At 43.2% G+C, this 24,506-nt stretch overlaps 1 protein-coding gene across 1 annotated transcript in view; it reads left to right on the top strand.

The window, feature by feature from the left end:
• Nucleotides 1-5,131: 5,131 nt before the first annotated feature.
• The window catches only part of rbpjl (recombination signal binding protein for immunoglobulin kappa J region-like), a gene marked incomplete at both ends in the record, with an annotated part of 38,643 nt that continues 19,268 nt past the window's right edge, over nt 5,132-24,506 (top strand). Inside the window, 6 exons of the mRNA XM_080727966.1 lie at nt 5,132-5,168; nt 11,540-11,699; nt 16,491-16,619; nt 18,537-18,607; nt 19,288-19,403; nt 21,783-21,957. Of these exons, the coding sequence (XP_080584092.1) occupies nt 5,132-5,168; nt 11,540-11,699; nt 16,491-16,619; nt 18,537-18,607; nt 19,288-19,403; nt 21,783-21,957 (688 nt within the window). The remainder of the gene's footprint in view (nt 5,169-11,539; nt 11,700-16,490; nt 16,620-18,536; nt 18,608-19,287; nt 19,404-21,782; nt 21,958-24,506) is intronic.

Genomic DNA, 24,506 nt, shown 5'->3' with positions numbered 1-24,506 from the left:
TTGTATTTAGTCCATAACTGTGTCACAACACTGAAAGGATCCAAGACAAAGACACACACACCATATGTTTAGCACATGTACCTAATAAGAAGAATGACTTAATGCAGGGTGATAGATCACAGGGAGAGAAGTGAAGGACAAACGATGTAAAGGTAAGTGTCACTTACAGAAGTATTTGGTCTTTCTTTATACAACCAACACATGTTGCTGACCAACTGACATGTCATGTAACACAAGTTACATGGCCTGGATTTCACTTAAGTGCTGCCCCCTAGGGAGCAGGACGCATAAATACATCTTCCAGATGTCCTCGCCTTCACGTCCCTGATGTCTCCTGAAATATCTATTTCAAAACTCGACTTACTGAAGGAGTGGAGCTCTAATCCTACCTGCCTTTCTGCATGACCTGAGTTCCTCACTAAATCACATGACCAGCTGAATCATGGGAAATAAAGTGCAGTTGACCCAAATGCTATAGAAGCACGCTTGTGTTCAGAAGGTTACTTGGTCAATGTCCTGGACCGGCATGAAAGATCATCCCTCCCTTAAAACCATTAGCCCACTACTAATAAAAATTGTCAATCTACAAGATCACAATGTGAGCGTGTGAAATTATTAAAGAGGTGGTGCCATAGTTTTGTACTTTTTCTGTTTTGTACTGTATGTGTCTATGGAGTTAACATTATTCGAATACACCACTGAGCGTGGTTATAATGTGCAGATTTGTCTTCCCTGTGTATTTTTGGTTTCTTCCTGAAAGCTGAAAGCCACTGAGTCAAAAGGCCCGATCGAAAAACACAGATTAAATGACAGCATAAAATCATCCCCTCCCCTTTTACCATGCACCAAACACTGTGGTGTTCATCTTCACCAGTCACCACTCACCTGAGAACCAGGCATACTTAATGAACTGGTGGGTGTGGCCTTATAAAAATATAGTAGTATAGTGTAGTATAATCATAATACCTGATCATCGTGTTTTAGGGTGGGTAAAAATCATGGCACCCCATCTTTAATACTTTTAAGAAACAAGTTGGCATTTAGTATAATCATAATACCTGATCATCATGTTTTAGGGCGGGTAAAAATCATGGCACCCCATCTTTAATATTTTTAAGAAACAAGTTGGCATTTGTGGGTAAACTATGGTGCCCTTTGGGAAACTTAATCCAACTACTGGTACAAGACTGTGGTTGTATTGGGCAGCATTCAGGCGTGAATGAGAGAGTGAAACGGGACGTTGCTGAAACAGAGGGTTGGTTCTCAGCACACACTGTACCTGGATTAATAAAGTCAAAAGCAAAAAAAGAATTGAGTGATTTATGTTAGCTGCATTGCTGCTGGTCACACCGGGCCAAGGATCTGCCTTGACCAATAGACGGTTCAATCTAAGCACATCCTGTTATTCAACGACCAGTGCTCAGAAATGCCCGTGGTTCAGCAGAATTCTAACTCTAGCTGGCCATCTCAGACAAGCTGAATGCATTCACAGACCGTTTCTAAAAAGCCCCGGATTGTAAGTCATCGATCAATAATGTCCATTTGTGGGCGGAGCTGGTATGTGTCTTTGGAAGAGGCATCGATCATAACTAGCGTTGGGGTTCATTCCCCCTGCTGTCTGATGGACATCACAGGTGTGTTGTGGAGAACGGCTGTTTGTTATCCTCAGATGTGAAATCACCTCATGCCATAATGCACTTAGCAGACACTATCATGCTATTCCTGACTCTGTAAACTGTGGGGACGTGCAAACAGACTGCAGCGCACGTCGCTAGGGATGGGACGATACGAAAATGTCATATCACGATTATTTTGACAAAAGAAATCGCGATTTACGATATTATCGCGATAATCAAAATCCATTATGCTGGGGCGGAACATTTGCCAAACATTTGCAGATCTACACGCTCACAACTCGTCGCAACACGGCGCGTTGTGAGCTTGTAGATCGGCTATTCTTTTGGCAAAGACATTTGATAGAGAGTGAAACAATGACTGTATCAAGTATACGTATATTAGAAGAACGTTTTACCAATAGAGGGTTTAAGTGGTACCGGATATGCAGCTCGGCAAATAGAAGGTGAATTGATCCCAGTGCATGACGGAGGACGATATCACGATATATTAAATCTCCACGATACGATTATCGTGAGTGTTTTTATCACGATACACGATAATATCGCTTATCGTCCCATCCCTAGTCGGTGCGAGAGACAAGGGCTAAATCTGTGTGATTTTTCTTCAAGACAAAAACAAAACACAACACGTATAGCTATGGTAAAAACACAAACATAAATAAAGATATTTAAAATAGAAAGCTGAGTTTTCCGATTGTCGTCTGATCCCTTTGCAGTCATTAATTCTCACAAAATTAAATCACTTGATACAAACATCATTTGCCCACTTTGATTGCATTATGAGTGTGAATGTACAAAGCTATCAGCAGATCTAGAAGCCTGGGTTCTCACTTATCATCATCGTGTTTGAAGTGCGTGGGAAACCTGGACTGCAGCGACAGGTGTCTATCTTTATCCAAACACACACACACACAGGTACAGTACTGCATGTGCTCACACACACACGCACGCGCACGCACGCACGCAGGCACACACACACACACACACATACACACACACACACACACACACACACACACACACACACAGAACAAATTGATAACAGATCCGGGAATCGGGAAAAAACACACACACGCACGCACATACACACAAACACACACACGTCAGCACCGCTTGCACACAGTGTGCTCCTATAACACTGTATGTATATCTTCAGTCCAGATAGAGTGACCGCTGAAGAGGTGGAATATAAAAGCTCGCTATAACAAAAAGGATTGATTGTTTAACTGGTTGATCAGTATCTTGATCTAACTATGTCTTTTGATGACTTTTAATGACGTTTCGTTTATGGTTGAACCAGATAAGGAGAGAAGCTATGTCTGTAGGATAAGCACACAGTAGCTTCACCATAAGGAACCTCATAAAGGCACCGTATCATCCTTGTTCTCAACCCGGATGAGATGAACAGGTGGAAATTGACCAAGAACCATAGACAACTTACAGCCACAAGGTAGGACAAGACATATTGCTTGACAATCTTACCTTCAATTCTGGTGTGTTATATAATATAATATTAGGGATGGGATGATAATCGTTATTATAGTTTATCGTGGTACAAAACAATCACAATAATCATATCGCAGAGATTTTAATTCATTGTGAAATTGTCCTCTGTCATAAATTAGCCTTTGTTGAGCTGCAAATTCAGTACCACAAAACCCTTAATACTTGATAAAAAAACAGACCTGTAAGAGCACCTGTACATTTTTGGCAAATGTTCCCCCCAGAATAGGGATGCTGGCCGGGTTCAATTGCTTAACAAAAGTGGCATTTTAATTTTAAAGCATACTATATCGCTACTTATATCGCATACTTTTCATATTGCCCCATTGGGAAAATGCTGACTTAGTGTAAAAACTGGGCTTTGATCCAGCTGTACAAAGTACATGTCATTTCAGTGGACCATCAAGGACCAGACTTGAAACAAAGTGGACATACACATGAAGTCCCTATCCATTTCACTGCAGAGCCTAAAAAGACTCACTGCAACACGGAAACTACATGTACATCGTTTTTGAAACCATTTGCAACATGTTTATGTGTTCATGTTCTTTAAAAAGTGGTATAATTAGAGTAGCTGGCCTGAAGTACTCAGCCACTCAGCACCTTGACTGCATTCAACTTGTTCCCTGGATCTGACAAGTTTGTGCAGAATGACAAGGATACCTGGTGAATGTGATGTTGAACTTAAATGCAGAACCCTGATATGGCTACCTGGGCATGATATAAGACCAAATTGACCAACTGATACACTTTATCTAGAGCAGGAGATGCAACCGTGAGGTGCTTTGTGGTGTGTAGCCATATCACTGCATGGATAACTGGTCTACATTAGCATGAAGGTGATCTTAACCCAACTTTAAGCACATTAATCTGTCAGCGCAGTTCTGATCATACTAATAACTCTGTCATACTAATGTTGCAAAACAAGATTAAGAGCATTTCTAGTTCGATTTCAGCAACACAGTTTAGTGGATGGTTCAGCTACAGTATACAGGGAAGGCAGTTTATGTGGTTACATGGCTTGTTTAAAGAATTGAGCATCGGCCGTCAGACGGACAGTTTGGGGGTCCTGCATGTCCCCCAGTGAGAATGTACCTTTAATCTGGTGCTGCTGCACTCTGTCAGCGACTGAGAAACTGGGAGTGACAGACTCAAAATCACACTTTCAGCACAAACTTGCACAAAACCATAGCAAATGCAGTAGATTCGGTCAATATACAGTATAAATAAAATAATCCTAGTAAAGACTGGGATTTTTGTTTTGTTTTGTTGTTGGTGTGTGATTTTGAGACCTGTTTTTGCTATATAAGACTTGTATCATGACCAGGTAGCTACTATATCGTCGTTGTCGGGTGGAAACCTTGTATGTCCAAAACCGTTTGTTTTGTATTTATCATTTTACAAATGATTTAAACTATTGAAAACAGCAGATCTACAAGCACACAATGCCTTGCTCCACGAGGCGTTGTGTGCTTGTAGATCTGCTGTTTTCACTACTGTTGTGCAACGGCCTTGTATGGTGAAGCAGGGCTTTACTTTGTGATAAAATGTACACATTTGAAACTTGGAGATACGAGGTTTCTGCCCGACAACGACGATAAACAACTCAAATGTATATCAAATTCAACATTGGTCACTTAGTAAACCAACATGGCCAGGCCCTGAGGACCACTAAAATGGGATTTTCTGGATTGTTATTAAGAGTTTCTTGAGCTCAGTCTTTGGTTGATTGATTTAACACTTTATTAGCAGGATTGTTAATAACAGTACATTCAGGTAGTGGTCAAATGTTATTCTAAAAGGATAACATAAAAGGCCCCAGGGGGCTTAATTGTTTCCATTGTGGTCCATTGTACTCAATTAATCAGATCTAGACTATTCCATTTATCAAATGTCTCTGAAAATGTACGGTTTGTAAAACCCCTTTTCCCCCCAACAGTTGTGCGACGGGCTGACCATGCTAGAGGACCTCAGCAGTGACCCCGCCCACCATGCATGAGTCACATATTGTGGAGGACGGCACAGAGGGTGAGTTAGTGACACCTGATATCACAACTTGTTAAAAATGGTGTACCTTTTTGTGTGATATTGTAAAAATCAAACACAAACCATACACGTTGATTTAAACTGGCATTAACTTGTGACATTACACAAAACCAAACCCCAACCTTTTACCCTAATCTTAAAGGACCATAATAGCTGTGTCAATATACCACATAAGTGTCATTGTACACAGTCACAAAATACGCATAGGCACTTCCAGTTAAGCCTCGCGTAGCCAGGCTTACTCATCTGCGAAGAGAAAAGCTTGGGCGAGATATGAGGCAGAGAGTTCTAGGAGGTGGGGCTTAATTTTCCCGGAAGTTGTCTTTTTTTTTAACAGTGCAGTGTTCCTGCAAACATATTCCCCACTGGAAAAAATCTGTTGTACGTCTCCCGCTCTGTCGTTTGCGCTCGCAATAAACAATATCCAAACAAAAACATGGATTCGGACAACGTTACATCTATTAAAGAACGAGTTACAATCTATGTTTGTTTGTTTCGCTGGGGAACAGCACCGCATGATGTAACTTCCCATAACGCACCACTTCCACCACTTCCGCTAGAACAGGGTTCCCCAATAAGCGGCCCGCGGGCCATTTGCGGCCCGTGGGGTGCTACTGTCTGGCCCCCACCAACCCCAGTAATAATGGTGGTATAAGAGCAGCAAGAACACTAGTATATCGTCATTGTCGGGTGGAAAACCTGTATCTCAAAATGTATACGTTCTTTCGCAAAATAAAACTCTGCTTCATCAAACAAGGCCGTCGCACGAAAGTAGTGAAAACAGCAGATCTACAAGCACACAACGCCTCGCATCGCGAGGCGTTGTGTGCTTGTAGATCGGCTGTTTTCACTAGTTTAAATCATTTTTAAAATGATAAATGCAAAACTAACGGTTTTGGACATGTATACAAGATTTTCACCCGACAACGACGATATCTGAACTGTCGCCCCCTGCAATGTTGTGGCACTCGGCTTGGTACCCTAGACATAATTTGGCCCTTGGGGAAAACAAATTGGGGAACCCTCCGCTAGAACCAAGCACGGCGCATATCTTGCCCAGGGTGATTAATTAAAAAAAATGGCCGGCCCACAAAGTAAATATAACTCATGTCATTGGCCCACTGGCTTGTCTCTCATGATCTGAAATGTCCAATCTTTGAGTAGCAGCAGCGCTATAGAGAGAGATCTCTCTCTATAGCGCTGAGTAGCAGCAGCCCACAGAGCCATCACATTGGCCCCACTGGCTTGTCTATCATCTGAATACCGGCCCACTACTCCCTAGCTTCCTTGACCACTGCTCTGGCTGGTCTACATACAACATCATTAGACTGTCTTTATACCAAAAAAACGATGAGACCTAAAATCACAGTAAACGTTCATCGGTTAGTATTTGGGGCCTCGAGGCACAAAAGTCTGCAAGTGAGGGCCTCTCCAACTCCTTTTCCCGGGCTGAATCAGGGGCCCAGCACGTCCCTGGGCCTATTCCTTTTTATTTTTACCTGACCTGAAGTGGCACCGACCAGCAGTTCACAACAACAACAACAACAACAACAACAACAACAACAACAACAACAACAACAACAACAACCAATTCCTTTTGAATTGTTATTTATTTCATTGGATGTGGAATTGTTTTGATTTAGGCCTAAAATTATTGGATGCTTTAACTATTAAAAAATAGCAGATATACAAGCTCACAGCGCGGCACCGAGTGCCGCGCTGCGAGCTTGTAGATCTGCTATTTTTGAAAGATCGTGAAAATTTGAATTTTGACCCGATTCTATAAGTGTCTTTTGAATCCCTCTATGTTTCTATGTCAGCTATCTGGCTCGCCATCGTCAAAGAAAAGGTACTTTTCACTTAACTGGAGCTCAGTTAGTCTGTTCTTGAGAGACTACTATGTCAGTGGTTCTCAAACTTTTTCATGTGAAGGACCCCCAAAATGATATTTATTTGGCCACGGACCCCCATCTCCCTAAAAATAGCAGATCTACAAGCTCGCAGCGCGGCACTCGGTGCCGCGCTGTGAGCTTGTATATCTGCTATTTTTCACTGGTTAAAGCATTCAATAATTCTAGGCCTAAATGGGTTAAAAAGAATAAAATCAGACTGCATTTCTCTGGATTGGAAAAAGTGACTATTCAAATGTGTTGCCACATTCTATGAGCTATCAGCTCATATGACCTGTGATACTAAGATACTATTGTGGCCCCCCGGGGTGGGGGTCCATGACCCCAGAGGTTAAACAGCAGTGCTTTGGGGACAGCTGTTAGTGGATGTATTGACATCTGACACTTGGCGTCCAACAAGAAAGTTCCTGAAACTCAACTACACTGTGACCGTGCTACCATGTTAGCTGTAGCTTTAGCTCTTGTTGATCACTAGATGCATTTACTGTATATTCTAAATTGCATGTGAATGTTTGCTTGCTTGTGTGTGTGCGTGCGCGCGCCTGTGCGCGTGTTAGTTTTTATTAGCTTCTAAAATTACATACCATATCATCATTCAGATCATGCTCTATTATGAATGTAATCATAAATAAAATGCATTTGAAATGAAGTGAGTGAGTTAAAGTTATTGTCCATTTCAAATGCTTAGAGCAGGGGTCTTCAATGTTTTTTTTGCCAAGGACCCCTTAGCTGAGAGAGAGATGAAGCAGGGACCCCCTCTACATATTGTATAAATGTGTGATGCAGATTTTCATCGATTTCATAGTCATAAACTTGTTAGACATCAGTCTATGTTGGATTTGTGTTTTTAGTTAACCTGACCTTTCACTCTGTACTTTGTCTGCTCTTTTTTTTACCTCTACACCAAACCTATTTGCCGAAAATAGCCGATCAACAAGCCTCGCAGCGCAAGGTGTTGAGAGCTTGTAGATCTGCTATGTTTGGCTAAAGTTCTTCTCAAAAAGAATGATCCTATCACAAAGATTTGGCGGCCCCCCTGTAGTAACTCAGAGGACCCCCTAGGGGTCCCGGACCCCCTGTTGAAGACCACTGGCTTAGAGTTCAATTAACACTAAGGATTTTGCAGACGTTGTTGTTTCCTATGTTGTTGTCATGTACAATTATGTTATATCAAACATACTGAAATGAAATGGTTTCTTTTAAAACTAAAGGTTATGTAATTATTTCCCAAAACTGGGACTCTGCAAAAGGACTTCCTTGTACCCTCTAGCAGATGGGAGAGCATATGTATGCCACGTGAATCTCTCTGTGGGATCTGTTTATGTTCTACTGTATGTTAAAATACACAAGCACGCACTCACACACACACACACACACACACACACACACACACACACACACACACACACACACACACACACACACACACACACACATACACACTCGCATGCACATGCACGCAGGCAGGTAGGCAGGCACGCAGGCACGCAAGCACACACACACACGCACGCACGCACGCACGCACACACGCACGCACGCAGGAGTATAGCCAAATCTAGTGAAGTACAAATGTATAAAGTATGGGGGAAATAAAGACTTGATTTTTCGACTGACGATTAAAGAGTTTTAGGCCAGTAGCAAATAAGTGTGTTTTGCAACAAACAAAAAAAATAGTTTTTTGGTAAAATATTGTCAGGCAGAAATAGCCGTGGCCTGTTCGGACTCTATGACTTATGGTGCAAGGCCAAGTCTGTTAATTGGGTGAGTGCACCAGAGATAGATTAGCTGCAAACAAACAGACAGACAAACGGACAGACCGGGCTGAAAACATAATCTCTGGCCCTCGGCCCGTCAGGTCTGGTGGAGATAATTGAGAAAATGAGTAACTACTGCAGTGTGGACGTATGGTATTCACTGCCACAGTACATCCAGGTATCCCTGTGGTGTGGACTTATACGCTGCCACAGCACAGTGTGCAGCAGGGGGTTTGTGAGTGACATCTGACTGCAGTCTGAAGACACTGCTCTGCTTGTTAGCAGCAGCAGATTGGAACCAGATGGACTGCTACTGTTAGTAGACTGACTGACTGACTGACTGACTGACTGACTGACTGACTGACTGACTGACTGACTGACTGGCTGGCTGGCTGGCTGGCTGGCTGGCTGGCTGGCTGGCAGCTTACTTGCTTAATTACATACTTAGACCTACTTACAGTAGTAGTTACTTACTGACTTGCTGACGGACGGACAGAGGACATACTTACTTGATTACTTACACCAGGGTTCCCCAATTAGTTTTCCCCAAGGGCCGAATCATGTCTAGGGTACCAAGCTGAGGGCCACAACATTGCAGGGGGCGACGGTGGCGTTCTCACTACTGCAGCGACAGTTTTCGTCGGGTGAAAATCTTGGTATGTCCAAAACCGTTCGTTTTGAATTTATCATTTTAAAAATGATTTAAACTAGTGAAAACAGCCGATCTACAAGCACACAACGCCTCGCGGTGCGAGGCGTTGTGTGCTTGTAGATCTGCTTTTATGCGACGGCCTTGTATGATTTGCGAAAGAACGTACAAATTTGGAGATACGAGATTTCCACCCGACAACGACGATATACTAGTGTTGTTGCTGCTCTTGTACCACCATTATTACTGGGGTTGGTGGGGGCCAGACAGTAGCCCCCCACGGGCCGCAAATGGCCCGCGGGCCGCCTATTGGGGAACCCTGACTTACACTGACTGACTCATACCCTTCTGTCTGTCTGTCTGTCTGCCTAGTGTATATGGGCAGCCTATAAAGATGTGTGTCTGAATGGAGCATCAGCTCCAGGCAACCAGTGTGAGCCCCCAGTGCTTTCCCTCCTCTCTCACTCCCCTCCCCACTCTCTCTCTCTCTACGTGTCTGTCTGTCTGTCTGTCTGTCTGTCTGTCTGTCTGTCTGTCTGTCTGTCTGTCTGTCTGTCTGTCTGTCCCCCCATGGAGTCATCACTTTATCCTTCTAATGTCTATGTGTCTTTCTGAAGAAAAGAAAAAAGTCACTCACTCACTCACTCAATCCAATCCAATCCAATCCAATCCAATTCAATTCAATTCAATTCAATTCAATTCAATTAATTTCACTTCAATTCAATTCAATTCAATTCAAAGGGCTTTATTCAATATTGGCATGAGAAAACATACCTTTACATTGCCAAAGCAGAAGTGTACACAATACAGCTCCTCACTCACTCACTCACTCACTCACTCACACACACATGCAGGCACCCACTGGCCAATACTGGTGTATTTGTTTTAGCAACCTACTCTAATGATTCTAACAGTACAAACTCTTCTAGGCTATGCAGTGAACTGACAACATGACTTCATGTGTAAAATGACCTTTCATTCAACTGACATGGTTTCATCTAAACCTTAATCCAGATGTCACTGTATATCCGCTTCTAAACATTCACTGACACACCAAAAAGACACGTGTAAGCAATAACAAGGTTTGCAAACGGCATTCAGATGCAACAAAACCAGGGGTTATTTAACGTTTGAAAGCAGGGCATTTCACTGGAGGTGTGCAAGCTGTGTGCAAAGCATCAAGGGTTCATATTAATCATTTGTTGTAGCCCAAAGGCAACTGTTGAGTAGCCTACAAAGGACCCCAATGGAAACAAGTGAAGCCATAGGCATTCTTGTGTTTAAAATCCTCTTAGCAGGGCAGACCTTGTATTGAACTGCACTTTCTGTAATCTTTTGTTTAGCAAACTGCTAATAAAGTATCCAATCAATCAATCAATCAATCAATCAATCAATCAATCAATCAATCAATCAACATAGCTTTCAAATAGGCCAGCCCAGCTGGCCAGCTTCCTATAACTAAATACAAAAACACATAACAAAAAAACAATTGTTCTCCTTAGCAGTGGTGGAAAAAGTACTTACATCATTTACTTAAGTAAAAGTACAAAAGTATTGGTATCAAAATGTACTTAAAGTACCACAAGTAAAAGTGAATGTCCCATCTCAAATGATCAAATGAATAAATGTTTTGAAAATAGCAGATCTACAAGCATGTAGATCGGCTATTTTCAAATGGCCAAAATGTATACAATAATATGGCTGAAGTGGTTAATGTATGATTTGTACTATACTCAAAATCTACACAGTAACTAGTAACTAAAATTTTGAAATAAATGCAGTGGAGTAAAGTACAATATTTGGAACCGAGATGTAGTGTAGTAGAATTAAATGTATTTGAAATCGGAATTAGGTCTACTCAAGTAAAGTACAAATAGTCTAACTCAAAAGTGTAGGCTACTCAATTACAGTAGGCCTAGTTAAGTACAGCTACTTTACACCACTGCTCCTTAGTTAATTTTAGGAAGAAAAAGGCTATACTTTTTAATATGGTCCCATGCAGTAACAAATGTCATATAATGTCCCCCATCCATCCACCAGAGCTGCATGCAGAGGACTGTGTGTGTGACAGCGCCCACCTGTTCCCACCTCCACCTAGTATCTCCCCAGACGCGTCTCTCTCTCACCTGGGTTCTCTGCTGAACGCTGCTGCTGCCTCTCACCAACACCACGCTCCCAGAGCACTGGACTCACACAGCAGGTGAGGAGAGAAGACTTCCACAGAAAGTAGGGATATTATTCGTAGAACACAGTCAAAATGTCCCCGCGCAAGATAAGGTAAAGTAGGTTCACAGGGTGTTCTTCAGTCCACAAACAAACAAACAAAAAAAGCCTCACCGTGCCGTGAGGAATGAGCCGCGCTTGGACGTGAAAATGCGTAAAAAGATGGATCCTAGCTTTCTCCGTGGTGTTTCTCTCGGGGTTGTTTCGCTGGTGGACTGAGCCTGTGCAGGGATGGGGTGCAGGTATTAAAATGCCTGGAGAAGAGAGAGAAAGCGAGAGTTTAGAACTGCCGAGACCCCCAGACCCCTCCCACCACGCTTTGAAATCCGAACCAAAATCTTTTTAGGAGGCACGCACTTTCTTGGAGAGGCTGTTTGGTTTGGAGAGGCGAGGCATGGTGGCGCGTCAAAGCGCACGGCTCTGCGCTCTCCAGCTGAACGGAACGGTGCACTCGCTGCCAACACGTGGAGGTTTAATTCCTGCTTCACTGTTTTCTTTTTACATCCCGTACCGTCCGGTTTGCATCACGTTATGCAATATATCTACCTGTCTGTCTGTCTGTCTGTCTGTCTGTCTGTCTGTCTGTCTGTCTGGACATTTAGTAGAAAATGATTTTCTGGTGCACAAACTCATCATTTGAGGGCACAAACATCTGTGGTTTTGAAATAATGACAGAAAATGTCAGGTAGCATGCCGCTACCAAAATTGGTAACAATTAAATCCTTTGTGTGTTCTGCCTATATTGTAGTTTTTCTTTTGGGTCTCCTTTATCTCAGCAAAAGAAAGGGGGGAAAACAAATAAAAGTTGAATATACTTATAGCGCTTTCCACTGAAAAGACAAGTGTTCTTCTAAATACCATCCATTCCATTGACACCTGTCTTTGTGAATGACAATTATACTGAATACAGGTTTCAACTATAAAGAGCAACTTCAAGCCCACGTGTGAAAGTGTATTTCCCAATTCCTGTCTTTCTCCTCTGCGCTCTTTTCTTTCCACAGCATGAAATACCGACCGTCTGTGCATCCGTCCGTCCGTCCGTCCGTCCGTCTGCTCTGGTCTGTCTGTCTGTCTGTCTGTCTGTCTGTGTCCACTGTGTGAAATACCAGAGGCTCTGAGCTCGGAGGCACACTGACCTTTGACCTGTGGGGGTCTTCCCCAGGGGAACGTCTAATTTAGACCTCTGCTGGCACCCTGGTGACTGACCACACACGCGCACACACACACACACACACACACACACACACACAAACACACGCATGCGCGCACGCACACACACACACACACGCTGGTATGTGTACGTCCAAAGAGGTACGAATGTACACACATGCAGAGGGAGGTACTACTTTTTCACGTATGCGTCAGTACTGATGTGCTACACATACTGACAGAGTGGGTGTATAGTATGTGTGCTAGTGCGCACGCACACACACGCACGCACGCACGCACGCACGCACGCACGCACACACACACACACACACACGCACACACACACACGCACACACACGCACTCACTGAGTCAGTCAACTGTGAACCCTGAACTGTGAACTGGGGAGAACCATAGCGGGCCACTGGAATCCCCCTCATGTGAACAAAACATCCACTATGCCTAAAGGCCATCCACCTTCCTTACAAGGAAAAGTCTGCTCACCTCAGACATATGGACCATTGTATGGCTGGGGGGATTAGCCCAGGGTCAACATGACTACATAAAGAGAGATTTAGAGTTAAATACGTTTGCATGTAGTAAAACATGACATAAAAACTATATTGTGTTTTATTTATTTTTTTGTATATCACCGTTTTTGACAGATACTCCAGAGAGGGTAGTGCTATTTCCCCCACCGTTATTTTATTTTATTTTTTAGTACCACAATTGTCAATATGGATTTCAATTTACTGTACATAAAAAATAAATGCTTAATGTTTCTTCAAATATTATGATAATCTCTCTAAATCTCCAAATCCTGTGCACTTGCATGTTAGGAAATCTGTTTTTGTTTCCAGATTCTGTGGTTCTGTGTTCTCTGCAATAGTTTATTGGTGTGTTTGTCTTAGCGATGCGATGGGACTGGAGGGTAAAACACAGTGTGATTTGAGGTTGGCCTCATGGGCAGTTGGGGCAAGAGAGCTTATTTGGAGTTATGACATTTTATGTTGGCCAGGACTGAATGGAGCGTCTTTGTAAAGGCCTATCACCCCCATGACCACAGTTCACACGTTTACAAAATTCTACTTAACCGGGTCCACTATTTAAAACAAGGCTGCGTACTGAAAGTGTGGTGTTTTCAACAGAATCTGGTGATGACATGTGATGTGAAAGCACTTGTTTTGTAATGCCTGTCTTTAACCGGGAAAGCATCTGTGTCATTTGAGATTCTAACCACTTTAACCATGTTTTATTCTTTGGCTTTTCAAAAATAGCAGATATACAAACTCATAGTGCGACACTCCGTGCCACAGTATGAGCTTGTAGATCGGCTGTTTTGGAAAATTCTTGAAAATGTGTGCAATAGGCCTATCTATCGTTTGAATACAAAGTATATTGTGCCATGCCACCTTCACCCGGAAGTGCCATGTTTCCATGCTTACAGTATGTCACTGTGGAAAGTTACTAGAAGAACCTATATGTGTGTGTTTATAGATCCATATTTATTTATTTTATTTATTTAATCTAACAGGCAGCATATCATTTTGGGGTTCCTTGACATGAAAAAGTGTGAGCACCACTGATATAGCAGACAGTGTGTTTTTTTGGAGTGGTGAAAGCACTCCCAATAGACAGGTATGTCCGTGGGTATGTCTGTGGGTGGGTAGGTGGCTGGGTGGCTGGGTGGCTGGCTGGCCGTGTCCGTAGCCTGGCAATACCTTGAGTGGCCACACACAACACACTAGTTAAAGGAGGGGCGCTGTTTTGTGCAGGCCAGGCACACTCAACACACACACACACATACACGCACGCACGCACGTACGCACGCTGCTCAGATTCACCAGTCCACTTCGAACCGAGGTTTGATTTTTTTTTTCAGAAAACTGAACAGAACATCTGTGCAGTGTAATGAACTCACAGGATTAGTAAGAGGTCATTTCTGGCCACACATAACCTCCCACCACACCACTCCTCCCCCCTCCCCTCCTGTCTCCCCCCTCTCTCTATCCCCCCCTCTCATCTCCTCCCCCTCTCTCTGTCCATCTCTATTCCACCTATATTTGTTTTTCTCCTCCCCTGCCTTGCGTGTCAACAGTGGTCATAATGAGAGGCATTCCGCAGTCCAGTGTCTATGTGTCGGGCTACTCATTACGACGGTATTGCAAAGGGAAAACTTTGCAATGCGACACTGAGAGGGGCCTCCGGAGGACCTCATTATGGCTTCTGTTGCAGCATTGTTTCTTACAGTTGTTTACGCTGACATTTTGAAAGAGGTGGCCGTTTTTTTCTTTTCTTCCTTTTGTCCCTCATTTTTATGATATTGTGCCTTCCCTAAGTGCGTGCGTGAGCGCGTGTGACCGTCCGTCCATGTGTGAGGGAGAAGAAGGCAAAAAGACAGCCATGACAAACAGACAGATGATGAAGAGACACTTTAAAGCAGGGGTCTTCAACGTTTTCAGGCCAAGGACCCCTTAGCTGAGAGAGAGAGAGACAAAGCAGGGACCCCCTCTACATATTGTATAAATGTGTCATTCAAAATTGATGAAATATTAATTAATTAATTGATTTGGCGACCCCGCTTTAAAGAGAGGGTGGCTGTATATCAGCAAAGAAGGACAGTAGACGGAAAGGGATTTTCCACATTGTTTTATATCTGCCAGTGGTGCAGTGTAAAGCACCACCCTTTCCTATCCATTCTATATCCTTAATCACAGTGGAAAGTATGCTTGGCATGTCTTTATGTCTCGCATTATAGGGACGGCGGTGTTGTCTGATGATAATAACAATCTGCATTCACATCTGATGCGGTTTATGATAGCACACTTGTTCGGTATTTGTCGTGGGAGAGTCTGTGGCATCACTGGCATGTCAGTGATGCCACAGTGCGTGTGCACAGGTCTATGGCCTCTACTTGTTGTGTATTTCAACAAGTAAAGTGCTGTGTTGGTTGTATCTGCTATTTATTTACACATTTGATAAAACATTTCAAAACTAGCACCCACTGTCAGAGTGCCTGGTGCTATAGCGGTAGCCTATACCTCTTCAAATCACATTGCTTGGAGGCCAGTACTATGACAGCAGTACTGTCGGGTATCTCCATATTAGGGCAAAAAGTGATGAGACAGACACACAGATGCATGCGCAGGCAGACAGAGATTTCCAGAAATGTATGGATTATAATATCCTGCATCAATTAGTGTTGTTTTTGTTTCAACATTTAGGCTGCTGAAATGGAATTTTTATATCAATATTGTGGCAAGCTTCTCTATTCATTTGAGATTATGCCTTGAGGGTCTTAACGAATAATACTGTAATATAATGCATTACTTGGCACGGACAGTCCTTTTGAAAGTACATTAGTTCCAAACCAGTCAAGTGACTCATACATTAAAAATGTAAATACACATGAAATAATGAGGTGTTGGATAATGCTTAAGATATGGTATGTTACACTTTTTACACGGTTTATGATGTGCAGGTCTGCATTTCTTCTGCGGACACCCAGAATGTTATGGCTTTCTCATTTCCCATCACACAACTGACCAATAAGAATATGGTTTTCACTCGGACAGAAATTAATGACTTTACTTTTTTTTCTTTTTTTTTTTATCCAATCAGGAGACAGGACCCAGGATTCCGGCTGCCAGGGGCAACCAGCGACCACCCAGGAGCGGAGGCCCAATCTGACCAGACTGTCACCATTCTACACGCCAAGGTGGCACAAAAGTCCTATGGCAATGAGAAAAGGTATCATGTATAGGCCAGGGGTCTTCAACGGAGGATCCTCAGAGTTACTACAGGGGGTCCTTCAAATCTTTGTGTGATAGAAACCTTTTTTCTCTTTATTATATTAACCACCTGAACCCTAGTGTCCATATTCTGGGAACTTTAGCCAAACACAGCAGATCTACAAGCTCAAAGACGTTTGGTGTAGAGGGGGAAAAGAGCAGACAAGTACAAAGTGATTAAGTATTGATGGTTCAAGTGGTTAAATATCTGAAAACACAAATTGAACATGAATAAAAAATACACTGATGATTGTGCTGTCAAACAATGAAACTATATGGAATCTATGAACAGGTTGTGGGGGTCCCTGCTTCATCTCTCTTTCAACTAAGGGGTCCTTAGCCTGAAAACGTTGAAGACCCCTGGTAAAGGCTATTAGAGCTGCTCTATGTAAATGACCTCTTCTACCCTGGATGTGAACCCTGGTTTCCTGCTGAAATGTTTACCATTGAGCTAATAGAGCTGACTTGCTCGCTCAGGGGATTAATTTAATCCTGACCATCAGGTCAAAATCTGTGTCACATTTGTGTCTAGGTGAGACATGACCTTTGACACGACCTACTGTAAATGTCTCAATAGAAGATAATAGAGCAGGGAGACAAAATACAACCACCCCAGTTGTATAAGCTATATTGTAACACACCATACAGACTGGACAAAATTACACATTTTTTTTATTAGAAAACAGTAACCTACTGTAGTGCCGCTTTAAAATTACCGTAAATGTGTGTCAACTTAAATAAATATATAAGTCTATGTACCGGATAATTCATTTCAAACTGAATTGAGATGTATACATTACTAAATAAAATAAACAAAGAAAAAGAAAACTACCTCGTTTTTTTATTGTAAAAAAAAAAAAAATGCAAAGAATTTTAGGGATAACGGGCCCTGTATGTAAAGCAGAAGAAGGAATAGCACATAGCAGACAATGGTGGACATTGATCCATATGGGTTTAACAGGTGGGCTGGTTGTGATGCTTGTGTGCCTGCAGACTATCATCATGTACATTGTTGATGACATTGTGACTGAACAACAAGCCTGACTGAAGGGCCGGTGGTCTCTGGGTGGTTATAGAGGCCACCTGGGAACGTCCCGACCATGTTCTAGATGTCAAAGTTAGATTGAGCCGTAGATCCTCTGGCGTCTCACGTTTTAGTTCCATAATGCAGTTTTAACGAGTCCTGGCCTGGGTCATGGGTGGGATGGAAGGATTAACCCCTCACTGCCCCCTGAGGCACTGCACCGCCCCTCAACTTACAGGGGTCATCGCCACTCTGGCTTGTAGTGGACATGTTTGTCAAAATTCCATTTTTGCCACGGACATAAAACATGAGCGGACAAACACCTATGACCACTACAGGTCTGGAACTCTCAGAGTTATGGGGGTACTTGAAAATAAATCATTTGAGAACTACTGTCTTAGTTGACGCCATAAATAGTGTCATATTCTGAGGAAAACCTGGAGACTTGACATTCAGCAATCGGTCTTAAAAAATATCAACATTATAATGGTGTGTAAAAACTAAATCTAAAAATTGCCACTGACCAGGCCAACTGGACACATTTGTCTCAATGTCCGTTGTACGGACATATTGGTGAACCCTGTTAACTTAGAGTTGGTTAAATGCCACAAAGGAGTGCAGACTATTATTAGAAGTTTACTAGCAGCCAAAATTAAAGATACAAATAAGGCTTTATTTAGTGATGTGACTCCAATGAGAACATCTTTTTCAATCTCACTAGCAGTTACTAGCCTACAAGTAAACGTAAGGCAATGAGAAAGGGTACTGGTGCAGAAGAACTGCTGCAACCGTGTCCATAACATTGTGTCTTTGCTAAACCTGTGGAACTACTGTACTGTTTATCACCTGTAGGTTCTTCTGTCCTCCTCCATGTGTGTACATCAGTGGACCAGGATGGAGAGCCAGGCAGGATCACCTGAAAGGTCTGGAACTGGAAGATCTATTGACATGTTTTAGCACAGATTCGAATTTTTGAAAGAGAGTGTATACAGTGAATAGTTCCAACGCCTTTCCTATTGAGTTGAGTTGAGTTGAGTTGAGTTGAGTTGAGTTGAGTTGAGTTGAGTTGAGTTTAATATATTTAGATCCTGATCAACAGTATCACAAAACATTAGGTACAGTAATCCAACATTTCTTTCTGGTTGATTGAAAAGGCATAGGCTGAAGCTCAAAGATTATTATGCCTATCCTTTAGGGTTTAACATATATCAGTTAAAAAGTTCATAATGAATGAGATAAAGATGATATAAAACGCAATACAATTTGGTATTATTAAAGGGGAGATATAATGGACCGTATCAAGTTTCCTTTCTTTTTGTGCTGAGTTTACATACATTGTTCGTAATGAACTAACACTCAAAAATATTCAATATTTACATAATGCTTCACTTTCGTCATCTGTCGCTCATTATCTATCATTACATTTCTATAACCTATTTCTTCTTTCCATTTTCTCCTGCATTTCCTTCCACTTCTATCTCTACACTCCTATTTCCCTTTCTGTTTTTATCCACATCGCCTCCCTCCATTCACCTGTGTGTCTCTCTCTCTCTCTCTCTCTCTCTCTCTCTCTCTCTCTCTCTCTCTCTCTCTTCCCATCCAGTGTCTGGTTATGGGGACTCGGTGTATCGTATGTGTGGCTACATGTGTCTGGACAGCTCCGGTCACTCCCAGTCAGACACATTCAAACTGGTCTTTGATGAGCAGCCAAACACCACGGTCAGAGCCCACTCTGTGTGTGTGTGTGTGTGTGCGTGCGTGCGTGCGTGCGTGCATGCGTGCGCGTGTGTGCGACCCCATCCCCAAGATAGATCGGAACCTATCTGAGTTCCCAGAAGTTCTTTTTTTCACCACTAATCGGAAACCTTACAGACAGGGGTGGAAAGTAATTCCTGTAACTGTAATTCAGTAGCTTTTTTTTCATATACTTGTTATTCTTTTTTTAGTAGTTGGAAAGGCTAAGGAACTACAGAGTAGCCTACATTTCTGCTGGTGGATAATCCACTTGAGCATGTTGTTGTGAGCCACATTGTAAGAGAACCTTTGAGAAAGCTTTAATATAAAGAAAAGAGCATCACCAAATTGGAGAGTGAGTGGTTGGTTGTTGGTTGCGACCGTAGGTCGCATTTACTACCAAAACCTCCACGGGCTGTCTGTGAGTGAGTGAGTGAGTCAGTGAGTCCGTCACACTTTTGCTCTGCTCATAATCCTCATATCTCCACAACCGTTGCCCCCATCCATGCCAAATTTTGCACACACACTCCTTACCTGCCAAACTACAACCTCCAAGGACCCCCGGAGCTCCAGGGACCCCCAGGTCCCTGGGGGACCCCCAGGTGTAAAAAAATGTCCGTCCGTGAGTCATACGTCACACGTCACACTTTTGCCCTGCTCATATCTCCACAACCGTTGCCCCCATCCATGCCAACTTTTGCACACACACTCCTTACCTGCCACTACCTCCAAGGACCCCCGGAGCTCCAGGGGGACCCCCAGGTGTAAAAAATGACCAAATGTGCAAAAATGACCAAATGACCACCCCCACGGAGCTGCTCACGGGGAATTCCTGGGGACCACCCACTCCTGGTGCTCCAGAACGGATGCAAAAGTGGTGGCGCCCCCAGTGGAGGACCCCCTCCACTGCAGCTCACATAAAATGCCCTAACACGGCCTAGGAGCGTCCGGGAGAGCCGGGGCCGGTACCTATTCGTCCACCTACGGCCGCTTATCTCCCGATTATGGAGTCTTACTGGTAGGACTCATTCATATACCGGTAGAAGTGCTTGCAGTCCAAAGAGCTAGTTTTACTTAAGTAGTTTTCTAAGTATTGTAATATCGAAGTGAAGTCACAGTGCCTTACTTGAGTAAGATATTCTAGTACTCTTTCCAGTCCTGCCTACAGCCTGTTGTTGTCTGGCCCACTGAGATGTGTGTATTTACCCCGGACCAGACATACAGCACTTTTTATTACAGGTCTGTTTACTTGACAAACAGCCACGTCTGACGGACCAAATAGAAATAAGGTAGCTGTAAACCCTCTGTGTGTGCATGCCAGCCACTCTACTGTATTTACCTACTGATGGACAATGCATCACAGGCTTCCTTACATAAAAGGAAGTTATGTGTATCACACTCAGAGGTGTCAATTGGGTATGGCAAGGTTGGTATGGCAACTGCCATAGCTTGGCTCCAGGGGGGGAAAAAAAGTAAATGTGCCTCTTAAAATAAATTCACGAATAATATCTCTATGACTATCTGCATTGATTATTCTGTAGTTAAATTACTTTAAACTAACTACAATGCAAATTACAATAAAAATTATGGCTTTCACAAAGTATTATATTCTCCACAACACTTGTATCCCCCCTATCTTGACAAATGGTTTATTCCCCGGTTCAGTAGGTCAGCACAGGGGCGGTAAAATATTACTATCGTATCCACTGATAGTGATCATCATCATGGCTGTTGTTAAGGTATGGCAACATGACTGGTGTTGCCATACCTTAGCTTTTGCTGAACTGATGCCACTGTTCACACTGATAGGTCAGTAGGTCTGTCTGTCGGACTATGTGTATTTCCGTCCGTCCGTTTGTCTGTCTTTTGTCTGGTTTCTACTAACTTTGCGTCACCAGTATTTCCTAAGAGGAAAGCCTGGTATTTGTTTACAATGGGCCGTTTGATCCGGTCTAGGCGGAAACCACAAGCAGAAGAAGCGGCGTCGCTTTGTTTTGGTTCCCTCCATTTGTTTCCCCAATCCATATTAAAATGCTCGAGTAGCCTAGTCCAGTCGCAACAAGTTGGACTAAAAGATGCATATACCAAACTAATTTTCCAAAAGCAAAACTACACTGCATCAAGGGGTTTATTAGGTAGGCCCTAATATTATCCCATTGAGCACAGGGGAATTATTTTGGGTTAAAACTGAATCCGGTTTGATCTTTCCGGCCAGATTGTGGTCCTTTGAGGACTACAACATGACGTAGAGTGGTTTCCGCTCCCGACCGGATCAAACCCCGAAATGTGAAGCGATCCCAAGCTAGGTTTCTACTAGCTTGTTTGTTATTGTATGCACCCATCCATCCATGCGTTCACCCCCAGATGTTCGCCTGTGCCAAGTCCCTGTACATCTCGGACCAGGACAAGAGGAAACACTTCCGCCTGTTGCTCCGCCTCTTCCTGGGCAGCGGGCAGGAAGTGGGTTCGTTCCAGAGCAGGATGATCAAAGTGATCTCCAAACCCTCCCAGAAGAGGCAGTCCATGAAGAACGCCGACCGTGAGTCTGATACAGTAGTACACAGTTGTTAGTGGCCATCCTTAAAGGAGTAGTTCACCCCCAAAATGACCTTTTTTCTATTGATCAGTCATGCCATGGAGACTTGAGTTCAATAATATTTTGTTTGTAAAAATGTATTATAGTAAATGTACCCTCATTGATTCTGGAAGGGGACACAAAATATTATTGAACTCAAGTCTCCATGGCGTGACTAATAAATAGAACATTTTTCATTTTGGGGATGAACTACTCCTTTAATCAACTTTAGTTCATGAATTGGGATACACTGTAAATGGGAATGGATATTTATTTATTATTATTATTGGAATTTTAGTTGCTCATAAAACTATGAGCATTATGGCTTGTTATGTATGTTGCAGGACCACATTTCATGAGGCTTTTGTGTATATCCTGGATTTAAGTTATATCGTGTTTACTTGCATTTCATTGACCCAAATCAAATCAATTCAAAACACAACAATGAACAATGAACAATTATTGTCCAATAAAATTACATAGCTCTACTAAATGACATAGCACACAGCACGTCACATGGACTGAAAACAACCTAAAATACCTAACAAATATCAAACCTTAAAAACACTTTTCATGAATTTCAGCTAACTAATTAACACATTTTGTGCAGAAAAAGTGCAGGTGAATTATAGCTAGATGCAAAATATGAATCTGCCTGTTATAGAGCCACCACGATGCAGATTTGAAAATCACACCCGTGTGAACTGAGCGGTGGTCGTGGGGGGGGGGGGGGGGGGGGGGAGGGGTGCCTGTGTGTGTGGGGTGGGTGTGTGTGTCTGGCCTGGCCTGAACAACAGCGCCCCTCCCTTAACATGTGTGGTGAAAAAAGGTACTTCAGGCTACATACAGACACGCACACACGCACGCATACACACACGGCCACGTATAGGAGACGGTGTAACCACCGCTCAAAAATGTAGGATGGCATTTTTCCTTGGCCTAGTGGGAATGTGTGCGCAATGTGTGTCCACACTTTGATGCTATATGCTCATTTCTGAAGGACGGTCGTCCAACAATGTTTCCAACAATTTTTTCTCCAGGGACGTGCTGGCCATTGGGAAAAGCGGGACAACTCCCGAACGGCCGGTTCATTCCCGGCCGGTCCAGGCCGGCCATTAGGAAAAAATTAAAAATAAAATGTCGGCCTTCATTCCATTTTGGGGGCTGGGCGGCCAACAAAGTAAATCGTCATTGTTGGGCAGAATCCTCGTATCTCCAAGTTTCAAATGTGTAAATTTTTTCGCAAAGCAAAGCCCTGCTTCATCATACAAGGCCGTCGCACAAAAGTAGTGAAAACAGCAGATCTACAAGCACACAACGCTTCGCACCGCGAGGCGTTGTGTGCTTGTAGATCGGCTGTTTTCACAGCCGATCTACAAGCAGCAATGAGGGCCTCTTTTTCCCGGGCTGAATCAGGGGCCCAGCATGTCCCTGGTTTTCTCACATTTTATCTTGTCAGTTAGTGGAACATACAGGACACTCAGTTTAACTGCGCAAACTGTTTTCTGTTGAAAAAGTGTGTTTGTGTCATACGACGCAGTCGTGCAACAAAGTAATTAGCCTTAATCCTAAATGGCTTTTAGGAATGTTCCAGTGTGTTGTTCCATGTTCCCAGGTATGAGAAAATGATTGGCAGATGATGGTAGGGTGTTAGACATGTCAAGTGTAGGGGGTCAGACTGAACTGTTACGCACACGCGCGTGCGCACACACACACACACACACACACACACACACACACACACACACACACACACACACACACACACACACACACACACACACACATTTCCAGTCGCATCTCTTGGTACCGGTAGTTTGGGTTGGAGTGATTTCCTAGTCTCCTGTTCCTGACTTGTGACTTCCTATTATTGGGATTTCTTTGTAAGGAATTTCCTCAGTAAGGAATTTCATTTCCAGTATCTGCGAGTCTTCTTTTCCTACCCTTGAGTCAATAACTTACCTGTGAGATCAACTAAACACACTATCGCCTCAGCTACACTCCCATGCTGCACGCCCGGATGTTTGTACGCGACCCAAACTACCGGAAGAGACACCTCTACGACGAAGTGTGCGCGGAGGACATGCCCCTGATCACGCAGTCCTGCGCCAACGACCCCGATGTGTTCCTGCAGGCTTCTCTGCTGGCCCAGGACTACTGCGACGCCATCGACCTGAACCTGAATTTTTGTTATATACTTACTTGAGATACACTTACCTGGGAAGAGAGAAACAGAAGTGCTGACCATTTGAAAGTTCAAAGGGGAAGGCACTTACTGTTGTAAATAGAACAAGAGAAGAAGCAAATGAAACCAAAAGATAAACGTATTCGCCTCTAGAGAGCCCCGCCCCCTATTTATGAACTGGATACCTGTATGCAACCTCATATATGCCTTGATATTATGATGTCACCCTTTGCCCCTCTCTGATTGGCTATGGGTGTAAACACAGACAGACACAGATAGATAGAAGATATAGTTATAAAGAACTGAGGGAACTGCTTTTATCAGTAGG

The sequence above is a fragment of the Nannobrachium achirus genome (assembly GCF_963921795.1).
Source record: "Nannobrachium achirus genome assembly, chromosome: 6".
In the NCBI taxonomy this organism is placed as follows: Eukaryota; Metazoa; Chordata; class Actinopteri; order Myctophiformes; family Myctophidae; genus Nannobrachium; species Nannobrachium achirus.
Note: the sequence above shows the minus strand (reverse complement) of the source record. Positions and strands in the feature narration are given on the sequence as shown.